At 42.1% G+C, this 23,210-nt stretch overlaps 1 protein-coding gene across 1 annotated transcript; it reads left to right on the top strand.

Annotated features, from left to right (window-relative positions):
• The first annotated feature begins 6,981 nt into the window (after positions 1-6,981).
• Positions 6,982-7,800, top strand: LOC139908306 (transmembrane protein 74). Its single transcript, XM_071894949.2, has one exon. It carries the CDS (start codon positions 6,982-6,984, stop codon positions 7,798-7,800), a length of 819 nt encoding a protein of 272 aa, XP_071751050.1.
• The last annotated feature ends 15,410 nt before the right edge of the window (positions 7,801-23,210 follow it).

Raw genomic sequence — 23,210 nt, 5'->3', positions numbered from 1 at the left:
AGACAGGAGGAGCGATCATGAGAGGTAAATTACTGAAAGAGTTTTACTGCCACCCTAAGGACAAACCGCACCAGCACCAAAGCTGAGAGGAGAAACTGCTGAGAGGAAACCCCAGATCAGAATTAACACAAACCATTTCCACGATCTTAAACAGTTCATTTTAAATTTTAATATTTAACACTCTCTCCATAAGCTTGAATCCAAATCTGTAATATCAAGAGACACTTGTTTGCTAATATGTAATGTAGGTGTGATCTTTTACATAGTAATGTTTCATAGTTATGTTAATGAATCTATATCAGATAATTTACCCATATCCTTCAATAATACAGTAAATAAAACAGTAAATAAAATAAAACAGAGTAGGGGAGAGCGGGGCAAGTTGTCACGTGGGTAAGTTGTCTCAGTGGCTTTATTTCTGAAACGAAATATTTTAGAGCCAAAAGTCCAATTACAAAAATGTTTACTTTCTTAATAAGAGGTTACAACAGCCAAACACTCTAACATAAGAGCAATTTCTATACCTGAAATTAAATAATGAAAATCTTAGTGTTTTTCTTCTCATTTTTTTTCTTATAAAGGAATCAAAATAATTCCTACAGGCAGAATGTCAGTGACAACTAGACCTTTCCTAAAAAGCATGTTGCTTGATTTGACAGATGCCATTTGATTTAAAGTTAAAATGATTTAAGTAGGGCATCCTGGTGCTGTAGTTGACTAAGGCGTGACCCAGGTATCCACAACGTCCTGAGTTTGAATCTCTCTCTCTCTCTCTCTCTCTCTCTCCCATCCGTCCTGTTTCTCTCCACTGTAAAACCATCAAATAACGGCAAAAAAGAATCCTTAAAAACCCTATAAGTAGTTCACGCCGGAAAAGAACAGGAGCACAGGATGACCCACAATATATATGACCTTTTTTTTTTTTTTTTTTTTTTAAAAAGGAGAGCAGGCAGTCCACTCCTGCACCTTTACTATATTTTATTCTATATTTAGAAAGCGGGAAAGAGGCGAGGGAGACGGAGCAGAGGGAACACAGGGGAGAGGAAAGCTCCGGCTGGTTTCGATCCGAGGCCAGTAGGGGGGGAAACATATGGTTCCAGAGCCGTAGGACCTCAACTCTGTCTGGGCTCACAGTTCATAACCTTTGACAGTAAAAAAAAAACCCTCTTATTTCCACTGTGATCCTCAAACATTCAACACCGGCAAAAACACTGCCGGTTCTATTTCAATTTGGACAGAAATAATAGCATAATAGATAGCAGCACAGGGAAGATAATGACATAGCGCGCTGTATTCTATGCAGTTATATGTCTCATGAATATGAATTGACTAAGCTTGATGATGTGTGTGCCTATGATATATCGATGTGCCTATATCTGCTCCAAAAGAGCCACAAACCGTACAGTATGGCCATTCCTTTGAGTTACTACTGCCATTATACAGTGTGCACAGCAATTGTACACATAAGCTTACTCCTATATTGTACACTAGATCAAAATAAGTGTTTGTAAGTAAAAAAAAAATATTGCTTCTTTTTTTTTTCTTTTTTTGCAAAAGCAAGCAGTGAATTTTCCCAGTCATATGTGTAATAACTCAGCAAAGGCATAACAGTACTTTAAAATGTAAAATGACCCTTGACCGTTTTGATTTACCGATACGGTGGCAGGCCATTTCACGAGGAAATCAGTCCAAGCCAACTGAGACCCATAGGGCTGTCAGCCTCACACACACACACACACACACACACACACACACACACACACACACACACACACACACACACACACACACACACACTACAGACCCATGACTCAAGGTCAGCCATAAAGAAGCTGCCCGCTGCTCAGACCCTGACCCCGCTCAATTAATGGTAAACACACTGTGGGGTCCAGTCCATAACCCCGGTGACAGAAAACATTACTCTAGTTATAAGACAGCACTCCATCTCTGTCACACACACACACACACACACACACACACACACAGGGGCGGTGGTAGCCTAAAGGTTAGAGAAGCATGATTGTGAGCAGAACAACAGCAGAAGACACTGAGGTTGAGCACAGCAGCTTCCTGGTGTGACTGTGTGTAACTATGTGGACGTGAAGCAGAGCAGCAAAAAGTTGAGGTTCAAAAAAATATATGGGGGGGGGGGGGGGGGGGTGGGATACAGGTAACTGAGTAGCCAGGACCCCAGACTGAAGGAGGAGCCCTAAAGTGTCTGGACTAAAATGCCTTTTATGGTTCTCAAGTGCAAATTTATAAATATTTTATACTTTTATTTCACACTGCTCGGGTTTTGAAACAGGGTTTCAGGGTGAAATCTACAAAACTGCAATCAAATATAACTTTACTGTTATCTGAGAAAAACTGAAACAAGCAGGAATAAAACTTGGCTCAGTTTTTCCTATACAAAATGTTTTGATATTGTTGGCTATGTCTATTGTTTTTTGTGTGTTGTATTGCATTGTACTGTATTTTATTTATTGTATTGTGTCACAATTTAACCAACCTGTGAAGCCAAAGGCAAATTTCCACTGTGGTGGACAATAAAGTTCTATTCTATTCTATTCTATTCTATTCAAACAAAATTGTCCTACAGATTTTGAACAGGGGACTACAGGTGAAAGTTCTGACAGCTGATTTGCGCTTTCAAGGTAGCAACCAAAATCCAGAATTTAAATTAGGAATGTGTCCAGTAATTAATTGGTAAATGAATGTGTGGAGGTGTGTTTGAGTTGTGGATGGGTAGATACACTGTAGATGGTTTTTTTTAAAGATTTATTTTCAGGCATTTTATGCTTTATTGGACAGAGATAGTGAGAGAGACAGGAAGGTATGGGAGAGAGAGAGGGGAGGACATGCAGCAAATGACCGTGGGCCCCAGATTCAAACCTGGTCGCTGCGGGAAGGAGGTTAGCCCCAAATACACTGTAGATGTTTGCCATAGTTGGAGTAATGTTGGTGTGGGGATGAGAGGGAAGCAGAGGGGGGCCCAGACACACTGCCTACAGGCCCCATAATGCCTAGCTCCGCCCCTGCTGTCAGGGCACATTCATATGTTTGTCTGATGGCTGTGGCAAATACCTGTATTATGATTTAGCTGGCTGAACCTCATCCAAAATATCCTTTAAGTTTGCAATTGTGCTGAGTGTGAGGAGAGAGAGAGAGAGAGAGAGAGAGAGAGAGAGAGAGAAAGCACACGACTCAGCTCAGCTTAGTACCGAAACTTGAGTCAGCTCTTACGCCCCGTGCCTCTGGTTAGCGACCACAGGGTGAGCAGGAGGCAGCAGGCACACACCATCCAGAAGACGAGTGTGTATCCTCTGCTGCTGCTGAGTCCGGTCTTCCTCCTCCCTCCCTCCCTGCTAAAAGGCCGCCCGCCCGCCCGCCCGCCTCGGTCGTGTCTGTCCTCTGTGTTTAGCAGCACCACTCCTGTGTCCTAGACTAACCTTGGACTGGCGTCTTTGGCTGCTGCTGCTGCTGGCTTCCCATTAGCTATTCTTAGCTTTACCCGCGCTCTTATTTCACAGCAGATCCATCAGTGTAAAATGCCACACTTCGCCGAATGGCGTAAATAAAACGCTGGGCCTGCTGGTTGGGAGCATCACTAGGGGAAATGACAAATCACTTCACATCATAAACAACGGCGCAGTGGTGTTTCTCGACAAATATCTTACGGAAATACTCCGGCGGAAGCATTTCCTCGCACTGTGACGGAGCAGGACATTTCTCTCTCAGCAGTTACTTTTAATTCCACCGCAGCCCTTTTCCTAAACCTTATTAAACAAACTCCTCAAGAACACTTTCTTATTTACTGCAGTGGCCTGGGGATGTGCAGGGGGAGGGAGCATCACACACACACACACACACACACACACACAGACAGACAGACACACACACACACACAGACACACACACAGGCAGGCAGTGCCCATTACTGCACCAGTATTGGACTGTTGGCCCTGAGAAGCTCCATTGGACTAACTGCTTCAGTGCTTTGCTCAAGGGCACTGACTGGTGGTGGTTCCTGCAGGAGGAGAGAGTTTATTATTTCACTTCCCCGCCCAGATCTTCTGCTTTTTTTTTTATCAGATAACTACAGAGATACTTTCATCCCTTTGTTTGTTCACCTCTTTGCTTGTTTGTCCTCTCCAGGGCAACAAACTTTATCTGCTGATATTAACTTTTCATGCAGAATTGTTTAAAGTACAATGAACTTTATACACGCTGTGCTATAAATAAGTCTGTCCTGATTAAGATGTGATTATACATTACACTAATCAACCAATGTCTCTTCCTCAACCTCCAGCTGAATGTTGGCATGTGGAACATGCTGTGTGCCATGCTTAACACTGGCCTGCTGCCAGTGCTCTGCTGTGTGTGTGTGTGTGTGTGTGTGTGTGTGTGTGTGTGTTATGGAAGTATGCTTGAGTCTTTTTGGCATGGCACTGTCATTTGTGAATAATAGGCTGCTATAGGCAGGCCAGCCAAAAGCTGTGGGAGTTTTAGTTTCAGTGTGGCAGCGTTGGCTTCATGATGTGCCAGCATTTTAACAGTTAAAGCCTAAAACAGAATGAGATAATAGAATCTCTATAGTGGAGAAAGGTTGAATCGTATTGTAGTTTGTTTACATTCATTTCAGGTTCCAATAATTAGCTCTATAATAATGTTATATCATGATATTGATGATATTGTATGCTTATGTTTTGGATGCACTTTTATCAAACTGCATCTTTGCAGTTCTGACTGTTCTATTGTTTTTAATGATCAGTCACTTGGTGAATGAATGACTGGATGAATTAATTAATCGGTCAATCAATCATTCAATCAATAAATGCATTAATGAATCAGTCAACCCACCAAACAACAGCACAATGTCAAATTCTGATAGTGAAGGAAAGTAAGTATTTTGTTAGAGTTTCACACATACAGATTATCTGCAGAGGCTAATGGACATTTCCAGAATGTGAATGAATGAATGAATGAATGAATGAATCAATCAACTCACCAAACAATAGCAGGATGTCAAATTCCGATAGTGAAGGAAAGTAAGAGATTTTGTTAAAGAGCTTCACACATACAGACACATAGATACACTAATGAACAGTCCCAGCCTGTCAGTCTCTGCTGGTGGATCCACTGCAGCCTATAGGTTTCTATACTGTATGTTGCGATGTGCAGCTGTGCAATCTGTTGCTTTAAATCCTCTGTCACAAATGTTAACAACACCCTCAAGCCCGCCGCCATTGCTCTCTTTTCCCTCTCAAAAGGTCCTGACCACCAAATGTACAGCTAGCAGAGCGTATGCATATGCAGCACCCACAACCTTCTGGCCAGTAAACAGTAAATATGAACTTGAACGGTGGGCAGGAGCGCTGAGGCGGTTTGTAATTATGACCTTTGGCTACCTATAGCCTACATATATGCTCCAGTACGCTGAGATGTGCAGAGAAAGAGCAGATCATTCACAGCAGCTGGGGGGATTTCTATTTCCTATTTCCCTGCATTTCACTGGTGTCACTTGAAAACCTTGTAACTCCAGTTCGAGTGATTTTCATGTTTTAACTACAGCTGAAGGATTTGCTGCTCCTCTGTAGGTTGAGGAAATTATACAATAATTAGCGCTTATGAAATCCTTTCAAAACCCCATCGGATAAACTCTAAAATGCATTGCGGTCCATCTGAAAACAAGGCTGTTCTTGTTAGTTGACATTTCGGTAGATACAAGCACCCCCCCCCCCCCCAACAGCGGCTATATGGGATTTGACATGGTTTCGATTGAATATCAAAGTAGAGTTTTCCTCTGGCTGCATGATGCTCTGAAAATGGGCCAGTCAGAAAATTGATTTGCAAAACTGCTCTTTTAGAAAAAAAAAAGAAAAAAAAAAAGAGTAGAGTAGTATCCCTCCTCCTGCAATTAGACACGTTTCTTTCTTCCAGTTATATCATTGAAATATCATTATGCATATTATGTGATTAGGCTAATGATTCTTCTACTGAGCCTGACCTCTGACCTCCCTGAAGTGTGTGTGTGTGTGTGTGTGTTTGTGTGGGTGGAGGAGGAGGGGGGTGGCGATCATAAAAAAGGATTTCCCTACATGGATCAATACAGCATCACATTATTATTATTATACGTCCCTTTTGGCTATTTCACCCAAAAAATATGCCGATGCTCCGCTTTATCACGACAAACAATATAGTATTCCTAATCAGATTGCATAGTAATACCTGAGGTTTGAAATACGTCACTTGCTCGTACTCGGTTTCCCACAATGCTGAGTCTCCCGTCTCCTGCCTCTCTCTCTCTCTCATCTGATTATAGTGAATGTGCTGAGGGACACAGAACTTGGTTCAGTAATAAGCATACAAGGCGGTCGGTCTGCCGGAGCCCAATCCGTGGGAGGGGTCTGCCAAACCTTTCCCTCTAATTGACCAGGGAGCAGAAGCAGCCGGGGATGCGAGCAGCCGCAAACCGGGAAGGAGGTACTAAACAATCCGCTTTTATTCGGTAATGCCTACTGAAATATATATGCTGTAATTAGATTTATCAGCCGGTCGGATGATCACTTGAAACGAAAGTGTTTAGAAAAAGCATTTTGAGAGCTTGCAGAAGCCCAAAAGGAAAGAAAAGTGTTACTGCATGAGCAGCCGAGATGTTTAATTGTCTTGAATCTTACAGTATGGTAAATATCGAGGGAATTCAATTAAGAGAAGCTTAGCTGTACTTTAAAATGCTTGCGCTGCACCCAAGGGAGAGATGCGTATAGATTTAGACGGGTCCACCTTGTGCAAATACTTCACATATGTCAGTGAAGTGTCATGCAGCAATAAAAGCAATCCAAAGAATTAAAGTTGCATGGCTTAACGCAGGCTTTCGATAAGTTCATCAGTCACCTTGATTGTTTTCTGTCATTTTGCATGCTCCACTGACAGAGACGGACGCATGGGACTGACAAAAGGGGAAACCCAGCCCATATTCAAATGGCTGATCTCGAACTGTTTTACTTTGATCAACTGGGCGGCCGACCCGATCCGGACAACACCGCCCTGCTTTCAAATCACAATCAAAGTATCAACGAGATCAGCTGTTCCGTCGAAAAGTCACTTTGCGGCGCAGGCGGCGGTTCAGCGCCGCGGACAGAGAGCCGGAGCGCCCGGGCACCGGAGCAGGAGGCGGAGGAGGAGAGGGAAACATCTTTCACCTGCACACGGGAAGGAGATGATGATGTCCGGCTAATGCAGACAAGTCCACACCGGCAACTGTGCGACAACTGGAGTCCCAGCGAACTGTGCGAGGAAGAGGAGGAAGAGGAGGAGGAGGAGGAGGAGGTGGATGTGGAGATCCCGGAACTTTACATGCTGTCCGACGACGACCTCGCCTCTGACGGGTCGGGCAAGTCGGTGGATTACGGCTTCATAATCGCAGTCACTTGCCTGGTGACCGGCATTTCTCTGGTTGCCATCTCCTACACGGTCCCCAGGGACGTGAGAGCGGACCCGGACAACGTGTCGGCCCGGGAGATGGAGAAGCTGGAGCGGGAGAAGGCGAGGGTGGGGGCCCATCTGGACCGGTGCGTTATAGCGGGACTGTGCCTCCTCACCCTCGGGGGCGTGCTGCTCTCCACCCTGCTCATGATCTCCATGTGGAAGGGGGAGATGATCCGGAGGAGAGCCTTTGCCTATTCCAAACACGCAGCCAAGTTATATGGCTCAATCAATTTAAGAGCAGGCTCCAGCCCGACTCGGGGATCCTCCTCACATTTGTCAGCGGCCGATGAGGATTTAGAAGTGCTCAGTTGAATTTGTGGACATGACATGCAGAAAGACTCAGAAAAGTCCTCTGCAAATCCTGCCAATGCTGTCCTATAATCAGGGATGTAGTGGAGGAGAACTCGCCTTTTTATTTGCAGGATAGTTTAGGCAACTTTTTAGGTTGATATCAGTCTTTATAAGTTCATAATATAGCTACATCATGGAAATATATGAAAATATATTTATTTTCTTTAAGCTGGTGGTTGTTTGCCTTAAGATGATCACCCACTGGAGTTTATTTCCCTTTTTATTCACCACTACATCACTGCTTATAATGATGCTGGCACTGCTGCTACTTCAGTGAATTAATCTGTTTACATGCCAGTTCAGACTTGTATGTTAAAGGCCCTATAAAACAAAAAGGAACCAGGCGTGGCTTCATTGTAAAGATCTGTTGTGCTGCATTACATTTATGATCTTGTCAAACCAACACTCACTCCAGTGAATTGTTAAGGAGAGTAACTGATGAAAGCAGAGAGGAACTGGCTGAAACAACATTTGCATGATCAATGTTGAACTCCAAAGAAAAATTCTGTTGAATATAATTGTGACTTGCTGAAGAAATACTTGTATCTGCTCGGATTTGTTTGAAATGTGTCTCTGCAAATAGCGGGATAATAACATAGGAGGGGTAATTAGATTTTGTGGTTGAGCACCAACGTCGGGGACGCTCAGTTTACGCCAAATACACTCGGGGTTTGACAGCAGATGTTCAAAAGCACACACATACACAGAGGAGAGAGGGAGGGAGAGAGAGAGAGAGAGAGAGAGAGAGAGAGAGAAAATCAACAAACACCCTGGGGAGAAGCTCTCCTGGTAATTGCTGTTACTTAATTGCCTGAGGGAGGCCTGCAAATCATGCTAATCAGTGAAAAAAACAGGATTTTCAAAAGTCAAGTCTGTTTCTGTTGCTTATCCCCCCCCCAAAAAAATAACGACCCGTTCCGATTGACATATTGGAGTGGGGTTCTACTGTAAATGGGGTTTCAGAGAGGGAGGTGGCGGCTTGCCTCCTCACGCAGGAGATGCTGTGAATGAACAATTGTATCCCCTGCTTACGCTGTGCAGAACGCTGCGCTGTGCAGCTTCTGTGACTGGAAGTGCTTACTGCCAGCAGGATCACATTATCCTCCGTGTGACCTTCGCTCACTCTTACCTCGTAAATGTAATTAAATATGTGGAATTATCTGACCTCTTAATGAAATATTAAGTGGACTTCTCGTGTTGGTCTGTCCTCATTTGATGGGTTGCTAATGATATGGAATGATGGTTTACATCTTGAGAGAGGAGAGGGAAGAGCTGTTGTGCGTCTTCCTCGGATACACATGAGTTATTATGTGACGAAGTGTTGTAATTTATTCTTTTGTTGTACCCACATTCCCTCAGCCTGCCTCGTCTACCTCTATTTCAGTTAGTGATTTCCTACATCTCCCAGAATGCCTTTCGACAAACCCCCCCCAGAGAACGGGCGTGAACTTGTTGCATTCGGTACCTGGAGGTGGAGAGAGCAGAAGCAAGAATGATAGCGATAGCATAGTAAGAGCAAGAGAGCTTTTTCCAGTGGAGAAAAAGCTGGAGAGGCAATATGTTTCATGGCTGCATTGCATTCTGGTCTATTGAGTCTGCTGTTGGTGGAGAAATTGGTCTCTCTTCCTCTTCCGTGATGGATTTCTCCCTGTATGATTGTTGAAGAAGCTCTTGCTCTTTGATTCTGAGGGACTGACACCAAAACTTTACATTTATCGTTGATGTTTTAGATTGTTGAACATTTTTCAGCTATCAAACTCCATTATAATTGCTGGAAATATCTCAACACGACGTCACATTGTCTATGTTTGGTCCATAAACACACCTCCAAACAACAAAACAGGCCCAGAAATACAATGTACATCACCTGTTTTTTAAGGTGAGATTTTCCCCTTTAATGGAAGTGAAGGTGTGGATGAAAAGGGTTAAAGCGCCCTGTTCTTCTACAGGGATTATTAGTCATGTAAAGGGGCTGGGACACTGCAGCAGCTTAATTGGTGTCTGTGTTTGTTTTGCCAGGGGACTCTCCCAGACACAAAATCAAACTTGTAATAAAAAATGACACACTCACACCCACACACACACCGCCAAAGCACCAAAGAAAATCCCACGCGCATACACACACACACACACACACACACACACACACACAGCGTCAGTCGCCTGGCTCACACACACAGTCACTCAATTTGTTCTCTCACAGAAACACGCAGCAGAGACACAGACGGACAGACACACACACACTCACAGTCACTCAACTGGTTCTCTCACAGACAGACAGCACACACACATACACATACACACTCTTAGCCTGCAGCCCCCCCCCCCCACCCTTCCCATGAATGGAGTTAGTCAGAGTAATCAGTCAGGGCAGCTGGCAGCAGGAAATGGAATTGGATTGCTGCGAGGGTCACTGGGGGTCAAGAGGCGGGGAGTAGCCGCAGACACCGGGGACCAGGAAGTGGAAACGCATCGCGGAGATGCTTTACATCAACATCTGACAACCACTTATCATCCGCTGTCATAACCGCTCATCATCGGCGGACTGGGTAACAGAAAACCAACCTGGAGAGAAACAGCAGACAGCAAAAAAACCTGCAATCCTATCTGCTAGAATCATGAAACCAACAAAATGCTGCTCTGGTTTAATATCTTATTGCACAATCTTAACTACTTTGTTCTGTTGGCTTGATAAATTAGGAGTAAGATCATGTCTCCAGGTTTGAAATGCCTCTCTTGAACTATAGCCTCAAGTTAATGACTTATTCAATAATGATTCTCGTTACTCAGATTGTTGCATAGCAACAGCAGGCAGACTCAGTCACAGCACCAAGAAAGAAGTGACTAAAGAGAGCTTTGGCTAAGAAAAAGGGAGAAGTAGAGGAACAACTTGGAAATAAAATTACCCTCCACATCATTCGTCAGCTTTATTCATTCAGCTCAGAGATTTTAAACCGAATCCAGCACAAGCTGACATTTTATTTAAAAAAACAGAATTCCCATTGCCTTTCATGCTCTCTGCCAGGAGGCTTTAAGAGCTGAAACATATTTGTTGAGGCAGATATACCTGTAGGCTGCATCTTAACTTGGTACACTGGGGTGGAGAAAAGTCAACTATCTGAAGGTGTTCACAGATCGGTTCAGTTTAAGCGCTGAAACGTCTTTGCTGAACTTGATATAACCCTTAAACTCGGTATATACCGCTGAGGGGAAGCATCAACTGCGCTGTAGGTGCCGGCATTCACTGATCCTGCTCTCCAGGTGCATCTATTGACTGCTGCTATCATGTTATTCCTTTGTTTGTGGTGATTAAGTGAACCACCTGCTGTAGGTTGAACAGCGCCCACATACTCCTGTCCCTTTTTTCGCCATCGCTGTCCTGGGAGAAATACAGAAAGGACACCATAACCATAGAAACGGGGTCAGCCTGTTGCTACGGAGAAATGCCTGTGTGCCACGCTGAGGCTCTACTTGTAAGGGAGTTAAAGATGCTTTTTCTGTTTTTTTCCCAGTGTGGTGGCTGTCATGGTGTGTGTGAAAACTTGTACACATTCCCTGTATTATACATGGTATAAAGGGGCTTTGAGCTGCACAACTCATTTGAGCAGACGTGTCAGCCGCTGTCGCAATATGCCTGCTGTAGAAAATTCTCTTTTACAAAAAAACCCGAGAGAGAGATAGAAAACACTTTCTCTGCAGACCTCCAGTCTGTTGAGATCAAACATAATTTCTACAGTACCGATCCCTGGAATGCTGAAGCAACTGCTTACAGCAGTTTTTCGCTGTAGCACAGCATTTTCATCTTTAGCTCTTTTATGCATACCACAGACATCTTCTCTTGAGAAAAATCTCAGTAGGGCTACCTGGTTGAAAAAAGGTAAATATATATATATATATAAAAAAGTTCATGAAAATCCCCATCATCAGCTGTTGTGGGGATCTGCAGCCACCAACAGTGTTCAGACTATAATTCTGACTCAGTTGCATTCATCTGAATCCCCATTGTAAATATCATTCTTCTACATACATAAACCACAGAGATAATAGCTGTGATTTTAGGAACAGGGTCATAAATTATAGAGAACTTGGTACAAACATCCTTATGCTGTGCACATCCAAACCTACTGATCAGACTTGTGCATTCAAAGCAAGTAAACAAGCTGTGACTAATTGCTAGATGTAGGTATTGTGCTGATTGTGTTTGTATATTAGACTGGTTTTTGAGAGGAGAGTCAGAAAAGAAAGCCAGAAATGCTCAAACGCTTTGAATGACCACAGATCTTCAGGGATTCTGTGGTGAAAAGTTCATGAATATGGAGGTACACGTAATAAAAAGCGTAAATGTTTTACCAAAGTACCAAAATATCACTGAAAATAACTGATGAACCCCCTTAAAATTCCTCTTAAGTAGCTTCAAAACATATTTTTACATCATATCATACATATTCTGTATCTGCTCTTTCATTGAAGCTATAGCTGCTTATATTGAGTGAAATATTCAAACCCAACATGTCATTTTTTTATGGCTGCACCATCTAGATGTCTTGTGCATCATTTTCTATGCACTTCCATGTAATTCAACATGGCATATTTGGTATCTTTAGAAACCTTGGGATCTTGACTAGAAGTTAAAATAAAGTTCTGTAGGTTTGAACACAGCTTGGCAGCGCAACATGCATCTGTAATGATGGACCCACCGGTGGGACTGGCAGGGTGGAAGAGGCTTTTACAGCATGAATCAGGTTGATAGGATTGTTCTGGATACAAGAAGTGGGATGTTAATGTGTAAAGTTGGATATAGTATGTCATGTTTATACCAGGGCCTTTCCCATTTCCTCAGTTTCTTAAATCTCAAGACTTACTTTAAGCTGCCGCAGAGTGGATCACTCAAGTCTCAGATATACACTGACTGGAAATACAGATTCATCAAGATGGGACACTCAAGCATATGCAAGCATCTATCTGAGAAAAAAATCATACAGACCTCTCAATCTGTAATTCTAGTGAATGGGTAATTCAGCACTTCGGGGGTGAGGTGGGTGGGGTGGGGTGGGGTAGAATTAATCTCACAGCAGGACAGTTTTGCTTACCTTGCCTCTGATTTATGCTGCAATTTACTCTGCGTGCCGGGCTCCCATGTCTGTGCAGATACCTGGGCGAGAACATAAGAGCTTTCTACAGAATACTAATTCAATTGAAGTTGTCCTTATAAGACTGAGGCTAAATCTTCAGGAGAGTTTGATTTCGTCCCCCCCGGTAGCAGAGTGTGACTCAGTGGAGACTCGCTTAGTGACAGACAGAAACAAAAGCCTTGGAGGGTTTACAGACAGTCGCAGCCTTTATTTGGAGTGAATCAATTGAGTGCAATCTCTTAGCATCAACCACTGTAAGAGGCTTTTTTTCATAACCATTGATTGCTTTTATTCTGTTTGTGCCGGTCTATCAGAATCAATATTCTTATATTCCCGACTGAAGAATTCTAGAAAGTCCTGAGGTTTTCTTTTCATGTGCTGCAGCTACAGTAGGTACAATTACCGAGAAGTCTATACTTTTTGCCCTGGTGCTTTGGAGTCTGCTATTAAACATCGACTGCACCCCTCCTCCCACCAGAGAAGAGGCTGCAAGCAAGCAAGCATTTACAGAGAGCTAAACATGCATCAAATAAAATTTAATAGGCTACTGGAAGGCATTTATAATTGGTTGCACCTACTGCTTGGTACAGCAGCTGCAAGGGTTAATGTGTTCACAGATGGGCAAAAAACACTCAATCAAAATGTTTCAAATTTCGAATACTTGCATATCAAATGTATAACAATACATTACAAAATACTGATATCAAGTATATATGTATTTAATTAAATATATAAATAACTTATATTTTCAAAATACAAAAAAATACAATAAAAAATGAATTCCAGCATCCTTTTGACTTATTTTGGAAAGTTGGCTAATGCAAGATTACTATTTACAGTTCAAATATTTCAGTAATGTTTTTCTCACAGTAAATACTTAAACAACTCCAAACAAATAGAATTTTTATGAGCATTATAACTTAGGTAAAGAGTAGCTTATCAATGATAAATCATTAGCCTGCTGTGATAGTGATTTTCATTGCCAAAGTTGGTGACTTGTCTGTGTGGAATGTGTTATATATTGTAAAACGAACTGTTCCTGTTAAGAGATACTGCTCTCCCGCGGCTTCTGACTAAACCAAATTGGGGCTAAACATGCTAACTAGCTAGCTAGGTGCTTCCAGATAGCAGCAGGTTGCACCCAAAATGCTAAGCTGAGGTAATTCTTTCTTGAGGGACTATAGCCTTTGCCTTTTCTGGCCTGTCTCTTGACCAATTAGCTATTACATATGCACAGACAACACAAAAAAGTGGGATTGACAAATACCAAGAGTCGACCCTCACTGCACTGTTGCAGTTGAAGAATCGACTCGTTTGGGGTCGACCCTCCATATAGCGACACACCTTGTTTGATTGTTTTCTCCATCCTCTAATGTCATGCTCAGTTGATTTTAGCCCAGTGTGCAGTACTTGAAATACAAATTGCAGTAAATATGTGCATGTTTTTCACCTGACAGGCAGATAGACAGACAGGCTTACTTTAGGACATTTACTGAGCTGTGCAGATCTGCAGGCTCAGGACGGGTCAAGTGAGTCATGAGCTTGTCACTGACTTGTCTTGACAACATGTCCATCACTGAGCTGCAGCCAAAGCAAAGTGTGCAAAGTCTGGATTTGATAGCACCTATTTTATTTGACAGAAATCTGATCTATTTTATAAAGTGCTGTATTTTGTATTCTGAAATATAACAAATATTCCTTCCAAAAGTATCTTGATACAAATTGCATCTTTTTCTTTAACTTCAGCCAAATACAAATTACAAAATACACAATCTAATTAAGTAAATGAGTAAAAGTAAACACGTATTTCCCCATACATTTAATTTAAACACTGCCCATCTTTGAATATATTCACATTCAGCTCATTATAATGTCTTACTATATAAGCAGAGGCAGAAACTGGGGTCTGATTGAATGAAGTTGTGCCTCAGTTATTGTGTCTTTTGAACAGAGGCCTTGACGAAGCGCTCCAGGCTACAAATCCAGAAAAAAGCAGCTCTTTGTTGTTGTTCCAGCTTGTATGCCCAAACCCCACATGTTCTCTAGGTGCATTATGCCACCTGCCACTCAAACCTCATCAAAACAAGCTGATTCAAGTGATCCTACATCATGTACAGACAGACAGCAAGTGATGTAAAAATATATGTGCTTAACAACACTGCACTTTCTCTCTTTCTCCTCCTATAGACGCCACAGAAAATAATGAGCATGCATACTGAGCAGGGAACTTCACAGACCTTCCTCTGTCCCAGGTTTCTGCCTTTGAATCCCTTGCAATGCAGATGATCATGTCCTCTTCCCTCTGATGTGCTTTGTCTTGCAGCGTAATTAGCAAAATGTATATTATATATTAGTACATATGTATATAATATCAGCCCAGTCACAATTCATTCCCCTGCTGCATATTCCATATAGGATGATTTCTGTCAAGTTTATCGGAGTAATTAGCAGAGTTGTTTGTTTATTGCAGAGATGTCAACAAGCTTTATTTTGATTTGTTGGCTTCTCCCTCGGGCCATATTCAGATAGAGAAATATAAATTCCTTGTGAAGGCTTAATTTGTAGTTGGTTATTTTGGCCTTTTCATTGCATTGTTTACAAAGTCTGCCCTATAAATGGTGACGCAGTTGTGCCTGTCTCTTCCCTTTCACATGTAATGTGCATATAGGTGTTTATGATGGGAAAAAATTGCCTATATCTGTAAAAAATGTATACTATACTTGGAAAATGAAACACAAGGGATGCACTGGACCATCTTCAAATTCTTAATAATGAATCTGAAGCTGTTTGTGTGGTTTAGATGTTTTTTATTTATTTTGGAGGATAAATCTAAAGATCTCAGCGGGGCATGAGACTTCAGAAAATTGGAGTGAAAGGTTAATATTAGAGAGAGACTGAGGGCTTAAAGCACGATGAGTAAGCCATTACATTAAGAAGGCAAGGCCCAAAATTCACTAAAAGCATCATTCAGACCTTCATTAAGCGCTGGTGTTTGATTTGGGTCTTAATGCATGCGCTCCTATCTGCACATTACAACCTTGAAGTTACAGCGTATACTGGGAAAGGAGCCTTAAGCAAGAATGCACACTCAGAGTAGAAATCTATGTAAATTAAGCTGCAATCGACAAAATACAGAAATAGGTGAAAACCAGCCCTACCCTGCAATAATATGAGCCTATATACCTATTGTCTTTATTAAGAAAAACACCCAATTACTCTCCAATATTAGTCTAATGTTCCACACACTTGAGTTGATATTTTGTGCATGCATCCAAGACCTGATGTAGGAATAATTTCCATTCTGGTGTACAGTATAAAACACTCTGCACCTCAGGCTACATCCACCGTATTCTACTCTTGTAGGAGTAAGTAGCAGAACTGGCAGCACAACTGTGAGAGAGACAGATATTAGAGATGCAGTTTCAGACATATTAGATTTTTAAGCACAAAATTGTCATCAAGCATATCATTAACTGTGCTCCCACTTTATAGACACATTATTTGTAAAGGAGGCACTCTCTGTGACTATAATTCTATCGCACAGTCGAGGCCATAGGTCTTTAATATGCAGTTTTTTCAGCCTTTTTTTTTCCATTGGATTACCTAGTATGCACAGACCCATTCAGGTTAATAGCGCCTTAACTTCACATAGACACATCTTGGAAGGGATAGCACAAGTTTAATTGGGTCATGAGTCGTGCGTCTGTGTGCATGTGTGTGTGTGTGTGTGTGTTGGTGGTAGTCAGGTTGGTGCAGGGCCATTCCCCGCCTCTGCTGATCTGGGATTAAAGCACTGAGAACTCGTTTTCCCACTCCTGAAGCACACGGTTCCCCTCACCTGCTCAATTGTAAAGGTAACTGACAAAGAAGACAGTACGTGAACTCTCACTTGACAGTTTGCTCAGTTCATTCATTGCCTCATCTGTCCTTCAGTTTCCACACAAGCTTTTCTGAGGAAGACAGTGGAGGTGACGGTGTGCTGTTGTTCAGATCTGCTGAGTACGAGTACGAGCCGCCCACGTTTCCAACACCGTTCCCAGCAACATGAGAGAGAGCTCTGCTTTTGTTGGTTTTAAGTCTATACTTGAAGTAAATACTCGGAGTAAACCGATAATGTGATTTGAATTCTTGCCATTAGAAATATTACGATCACCTTTTTAATGCATTTTTTTGTTCCACTGCAACTTTGTCTTTTTCCACCCTCACATACACACACTCATTAACACATGCTTATACACAAACACACACAATTTGTAGATTTGTTTGTGTATTTATATGTGTTACTGGGCTATTTTATTGTGTTAGTTATTGTAAATGTAGATTAATCTGAGCGTTGCCGTTTTGCTGTAAATCTGTGACTGTGAGACACAAAAGTTTCATTTTTGTTCGCTTCTTTATTCCTTCCCCTCTATTTTTTATGTATGTATTCTTTTTCATCACTCCACCTCTCTCTCTCTCTCTCACACACACTTTCTCTCTCACACCACAGGCGATCCTGGTTGTGCTCGTTCTGTCTCCTGCACTCTGCTGGTGATAACTTCTGCCTGTGGCTGAGTGAACCAGCCAAGCAATACACTGAGCCTTACTGACTAAAGTTTGATGTTTTCCATTTATACATACTTACATGCATAAACACATAGGCTACACACATAAACAGATACTGATACATACATACATTATCATTACCACATTCATTTTGAGACATTAGTATAATTAACAGCAGGGTTTATGGGAAATGTGGTCTTAATTTTGAGAAACACCAGCACTAACAATACCACTGGTGTGATAGAGGCGTCCAACTGCCTCGACCATAGTCTTATTTTTTTAAGTTAATTATACCAAGGTATCACAATTAATTTGACAATGATATATTGATGTTTAAAATGTTACACATAGCACCTTTAACACATGAATGCATACATACACACATACATCCGTGTGTACATACCTAATACACACATCGTAGACAAAGAAGACACACAAACATAGATGAGCTTCTGCTCCTTTTTAGCCTTGCTGTACTTTGAGCAGGTTTAAAATTGCACAACAATTTGTTCTGGGGAGAAGATCTACTGGGCAAAGTGTTTAGTTACTCTCCGTCCCGCCGCCTGGTGAGCTTGTTCAGAGAGGTAAGGTTCCAATCAATGTGACACTTGAGATATTATACCTAAAATTATTTTTGTTTATGTGCACAAAATGGCACGGCCATGTGTTACTCAGGCTGGAGAAAGACTGCAGCCTGTCCCAGACTCAAACCCCCGAGTCCTGCGCTTGACAGCATGAGAGACAGATTCTCTACCAAATTCAAGACGAGTTCAAAAGTGCACAGTTGAATTAGATGACAGACAGCATCTCATCCAGAGAAGTGACTTCAGCCAGTGTCTAGACTTACTTTTTATTTTTTGCCTTACATTATGTATTAGGCTGCATTCCAGTTTAGAGGACATCAAATCAGTCCATGATGCAAACGCTGGCAGGTAAAATCAAATAGTCTGTTTTCAATACTCAGTGTCTTTGAGGTCAATTTTGCAAGATGGAGTGCAACTGATCATTTACATCCTAGGTAGATTCTCTCTCTGCAGTGAAAGGCCAGAGAAAAAACTGGAGGGACTAACAGTCCTGCCATATGATTACTTAAAGTAAGGCTGCAGCACCCTGTTCAAAGATACTGACCAAATAACACGTGCCATTTACATCAGTGTTGGGGTCATTCATGAATTGAATGGAGAATGCATGAATTCCAATTCCAATTCCAAGAGTTGGAATTGGAATCAGAATGTCAGCCGGCTCTAAGGAAACAGAATTGAATTAAATAAAATAATTGAATTGAATAAAACTCCAGCGTGTCTTGACTTGCTAAACATTACAAAATTCTAACTAATCAAACAATCATAATGTATGTATTACATGTTATGCATCAAATACCACCTGAAAGGCAACTTTAACATTTTGTGATATTCAGTAGTGATAATATATAACACTATGTGTAATCTCAGATATGTGGTAAGAAAAAACAAACAAAAAGAAAACATTTAATTAAATTCAACTTCCTGAAATTCCAATTCTGTTCCCTGTAGGTTTTTTCAAAATTCCAATTCCTCAGTTGAATTGGAATTGATGAGTTCATTCATGAATCAACCCCAGCCCTGGTTTACACTCACAGCATGAACACACCTACAGAATATAACGGTTTTAGTGTAGGTTATGGACAGGCTTTAATATGGGACTGGGCAGTGTGAGAAAATGTCTTGCCACTGTTGCCTGGCGACCGCAGCACAGCCAGCACGCCTAACAAGCCACGCAGTTACAATCATCGCTAGTCTTGTTTCTGCGGGTAAAAAACATCATTCAACAGATTATAATAATGACGCCTTTGGAAACTGAATGTGAAGTTGACTTTCAGGGAGGGAGAGTCGCCTCGGGAAAGACTGTTATGTTCCTCCTGATATAAATTTACTGCCACAGTTTTATAGTCACAGCATGAAAATTCATTAGCTCTCATTTGTTCTGACACTTGCGCTGTGATCAATACGTAAAAGCACAGCGGTCGTACAGCAAGACATTGAATTTTAGTGATCATATTGTGTGCGTGTATTACATTTTTTTTTCATAGAACCATTATTCTTTATCAGTAATTCATCAAGGTGTACAGTTTCATTTTTTTTTTGTCCCTTGTGTTTTTATTATGTCCTTGGCTTTCTTCACTGAAGCTCTTCACATCCAGCTGGCTCTTGTTCCTATAAAAGAAGTTGTGGAAGGCAGCCAGCCCCCGAGATTGAGTCCTGGATGTGTCCTGTGATGTCACTGGCCCGGAGGATGGAGAGACAGAGAGAGAGAGAGAGGGGGAGATGGAGAGAGAGAGAGAGCTGGGGATGTGTGCAAGAGAGAACGACATATATTCCAGGCTGGGTTTTCAGTGTTGTAGTAAGGTATGAGTAAGCTCTTTCATAGTGATTTCATGTGGGAATTCATTGCCGACACACGTATCCAGAAACTGATGAAAATGTCTTCGCTCAACTGCGGCCTCTGAGAAAAAAAACACAGAGAACCGGAAAGTGATGAGAGGGCAGTTTTTTTTTAACAGCTACACAAGACAACCTATTTATCAGTTCCTTGACGTACTTTTATTTAACTCGTAAAGGCACGCACACATTCACACCCAGGCAGGAGCTGTCCAGCACAGCCACAGCCTGGGACACTGTTGTTGGTGTGTGTGTGTTTGCATGCTTGTACGCTTGTGCATGCATGTGTGTTGTGTGTGCATGAGTGCCTCGCTCCCCATCGACGGCCTGGACGGTGGAGGAGAAGGTGACCACGCACAGCCTGGAAGTTTAGCTATTTTAAAACTGCTTGTGTAAACCCACTGCTAAAAAAACCTGGGCTGGATCCCTCTCTCCCTCAAAACTATAGACCAATTTCCAAGTTACCTTTTATATCAAAAATTTTAGAAAAAACTGTGTCCAAGCAATTTCTCTCTGCACTGGAAAATAACAACATTTTTGAAAAGTTTCAATCTGGTTTCCGGAAGTATCACAGCACTGAGACTGCCCTGCTCAAGGTTACCAACGACCTTTTAATGGCTGCTGATGATGGCATGTGCTCCGTCCTTGTACTCCTGGACCTTAGCGCAGCCTTTGATACGATCGATCACAGCCTGTTAGATAGACTGAGGCACTGGGTGGGGATATCTGGTACAGCTTTAGAATGGTTTTCATCTTACCTGTCGAATAGGAGGTTCTGTGTCTCTGTGAACAACCATGTCTCTTCATTTTCTTCTGTTAAGTATGGTGTGCCTCAGGGGTCGGTTTTGGGACCAATTTTATTTTCTTTATACATGCTTCCCCTTGGGCACATTATTCATAGACATGGTGTCTCTTTTCATTTTTATGCTGATGATACGCAGATGTACCTGCCCGTCAGATCCACAGACCCTGGAATGCTGAGTTCACTTAATGACTGCCTTTGTGGTGTCAAAAGCTGGATGTCAAAAAATGTTCTTCAGCTGAACTCAAACAAAACAGAGATCCTTGTCATTGGGTCCCAACACATGGCAAAACAAATTCTGCCTTCGGCTGGTCCCCTATTGGATCATATCAAGCCCGTTACAAGGAATCTTGGCGTCTGGTTTGACAGTAATTTAAGTTTTGAGCAGCACACCACAAAGCTTGTGCAATCATGTTTTTATCATCTTAGAAATATTTCAAAAATACGATCTATCTTAACTTTTAAAGACACAGAGACCATTTTACACGCCTTCATCTCATCACGCCTGGATTACTGCAACAGCCTTTTTACTTGCCTGAACCAAAAATCTATTGATCGACTCCAGACTGTACAGAACTCAGCTGCCAGGCTTTTAACCAGAACCAAGAGACGTGATCACATCACTCCTGTTTTAGCCCCTTTACACTGGCTCCCAGTATGTTTTAGAATAGATTTTAAGATTTTACTGATTACTTTTAAGGCTCTTCATGGCCTCTCTCCCTGCTATATCTCTGACCTTTTAGTACCGTACGTGCCGGTACATACTTTGAGATCCTCGGGCAGAGGTCTTTTGTCTGTTCCAGAGTCCAGGCTGAAAACTAATGGGGACAGAGCGTTTGCAGTCAGGGCCCCGAGGCTCTGGAACGATCTGCCCGAGGAAATCCGGTCGGCTGAGTCAGTGATCTCCTTTAAGTCCCTTCTTAAAATATACTTTTATCGGAGAGCCTTTCCTGATTTTACTTGAGTTTTAATTTCCTTTGAACTGTCTTTTATTTCCTTTAAAAAATGTTTTCTTTTCCTATTCTTCTCTTTTCCTACACTGTATTGGTTTTTATACACCAAATTGTTTTTATCTGTTTTCTTTTAAAACCTAATGATTTTATGACTTGTCTGTTTTATTTTGCTGCCTTTGTGAAGCACTTTGTAACGTGGATTTTGAAAAGTGCTCTATAAATAAAGATTATTATTATTATTAGCTATGCAAACATTTAAAACAATCTCATTGGTTGAGTAAAACCTCAAGGGGGGAAGCCAAAGAACCACAGTTGTTCTAGCACACTATTAACTAACCAACTTCGGACTTAGGAGTTGCAGCAGATCTTGCAAGATTGCTGGAATACTGAAAAGATCACAGATCAAAAGTGAGTTCTCAGCTGTTTTTTTTTTTTTTTTTACAGAAAAAGGTGATGATCTGGTTCCTGGGAGTGAGTACAGCTTGGCCTCATCTACACCATCACCACCTTTCTTTTCATAGATACTAACTAATTATCAAGGAGAGAGTTGTTCTTTGGAAGGAAAGGTAATCTATATTTGTGCTTTATTTCAGGGTATTTAAATGAGCTTCTGGTGGAGGGGAACAGCCTCGCTGAACTGGCAAGAAAACTGTCATTTATTGGCTGTCTGTCAGGCGCAAGTATTTTTTCACATAAGCAGTCATAAACACGGTACATAACAATTAATCATTTCCATAAAGCTTAAAGGCAATTTCTGTTCTCCTTCATGCTGACTTCTCAGAATGAGAGTCGCTGAGCAGGGAGCTGTAAGGGAGCTGCAGGAAGACTGAAGGAAGGCGGAGACGACGACAAGGTCCACAGCACCTTCAGTATCGTCACGATCGATCGGCCCTAATGAGCCCGGCTCCAGCCTCCATTGCCCCGGCCAGGCGGCGATGGAAACTGTCCCCTCGACTCCTGCAAGCCTTGTGGCAAAGTGTGTGTTGTGCTTCTGTTGGTCTGGCACACTTCCTCTGCTGCCCTGGCTTCCCTCTCCAGAGACACCTGTGTGAGGACAGTGAACTCTTATTCACCCCCAGAGTTTGCCACTGAGTTTCTGAAGATGTTTGAGGAGCCTGCAGAGAGACTTCCTCAAAACCTGCCCTGCTCTCTTCTGTCCTGCTGATGCCCTTCCTCGGCTGTCCCAGCAACAGTGTTGAGTGGTACCGTAGCTTCATTCCTCCTTCCAGTTCAAGTTCAAATTCAAGTATATTTATTCTACTTATTCTACTTATACAAGACAAACACAAGGAAGCAGAAGAAAGCATAAGACACACAATAGCAAATTTTAGCAAGACATATAGCCAGCCTGCCTATTCTACATGGCCTAACCTACCCGGCAACACCAGGCTTAGACCCTCAAAACATACAAGGAAAAACTTACAAGAAATCCTTAAATGGGAAAAAAACATGGAAGAAACCTTTGGTAATGACATGAGAAAAGAGATGAGGCAGAGAGAGGCAAGAGCGATCCAGGCTTCTA

The sequence above is a fragment of the Centroberyx gerrardi genome, chromosome 19 (assembly GCF_048128805.1).
Source record: "Centroberyx gerrardi isolate f3 chromosome 19, fCenGer3.hap1.cur.20231027, whole genome shotgun sequence".
Lineage (NCBI taxonomy): Eukaryota > Metazoa > Chordata > Actinopteri > Beryciformes > Berycidae > Centroberyx > Centroberyx gerrardi.
Note: the sequence above shows the minus strand (reverse complement) of the source record. Positions and strands in the feature narration are given on the sequence as shown.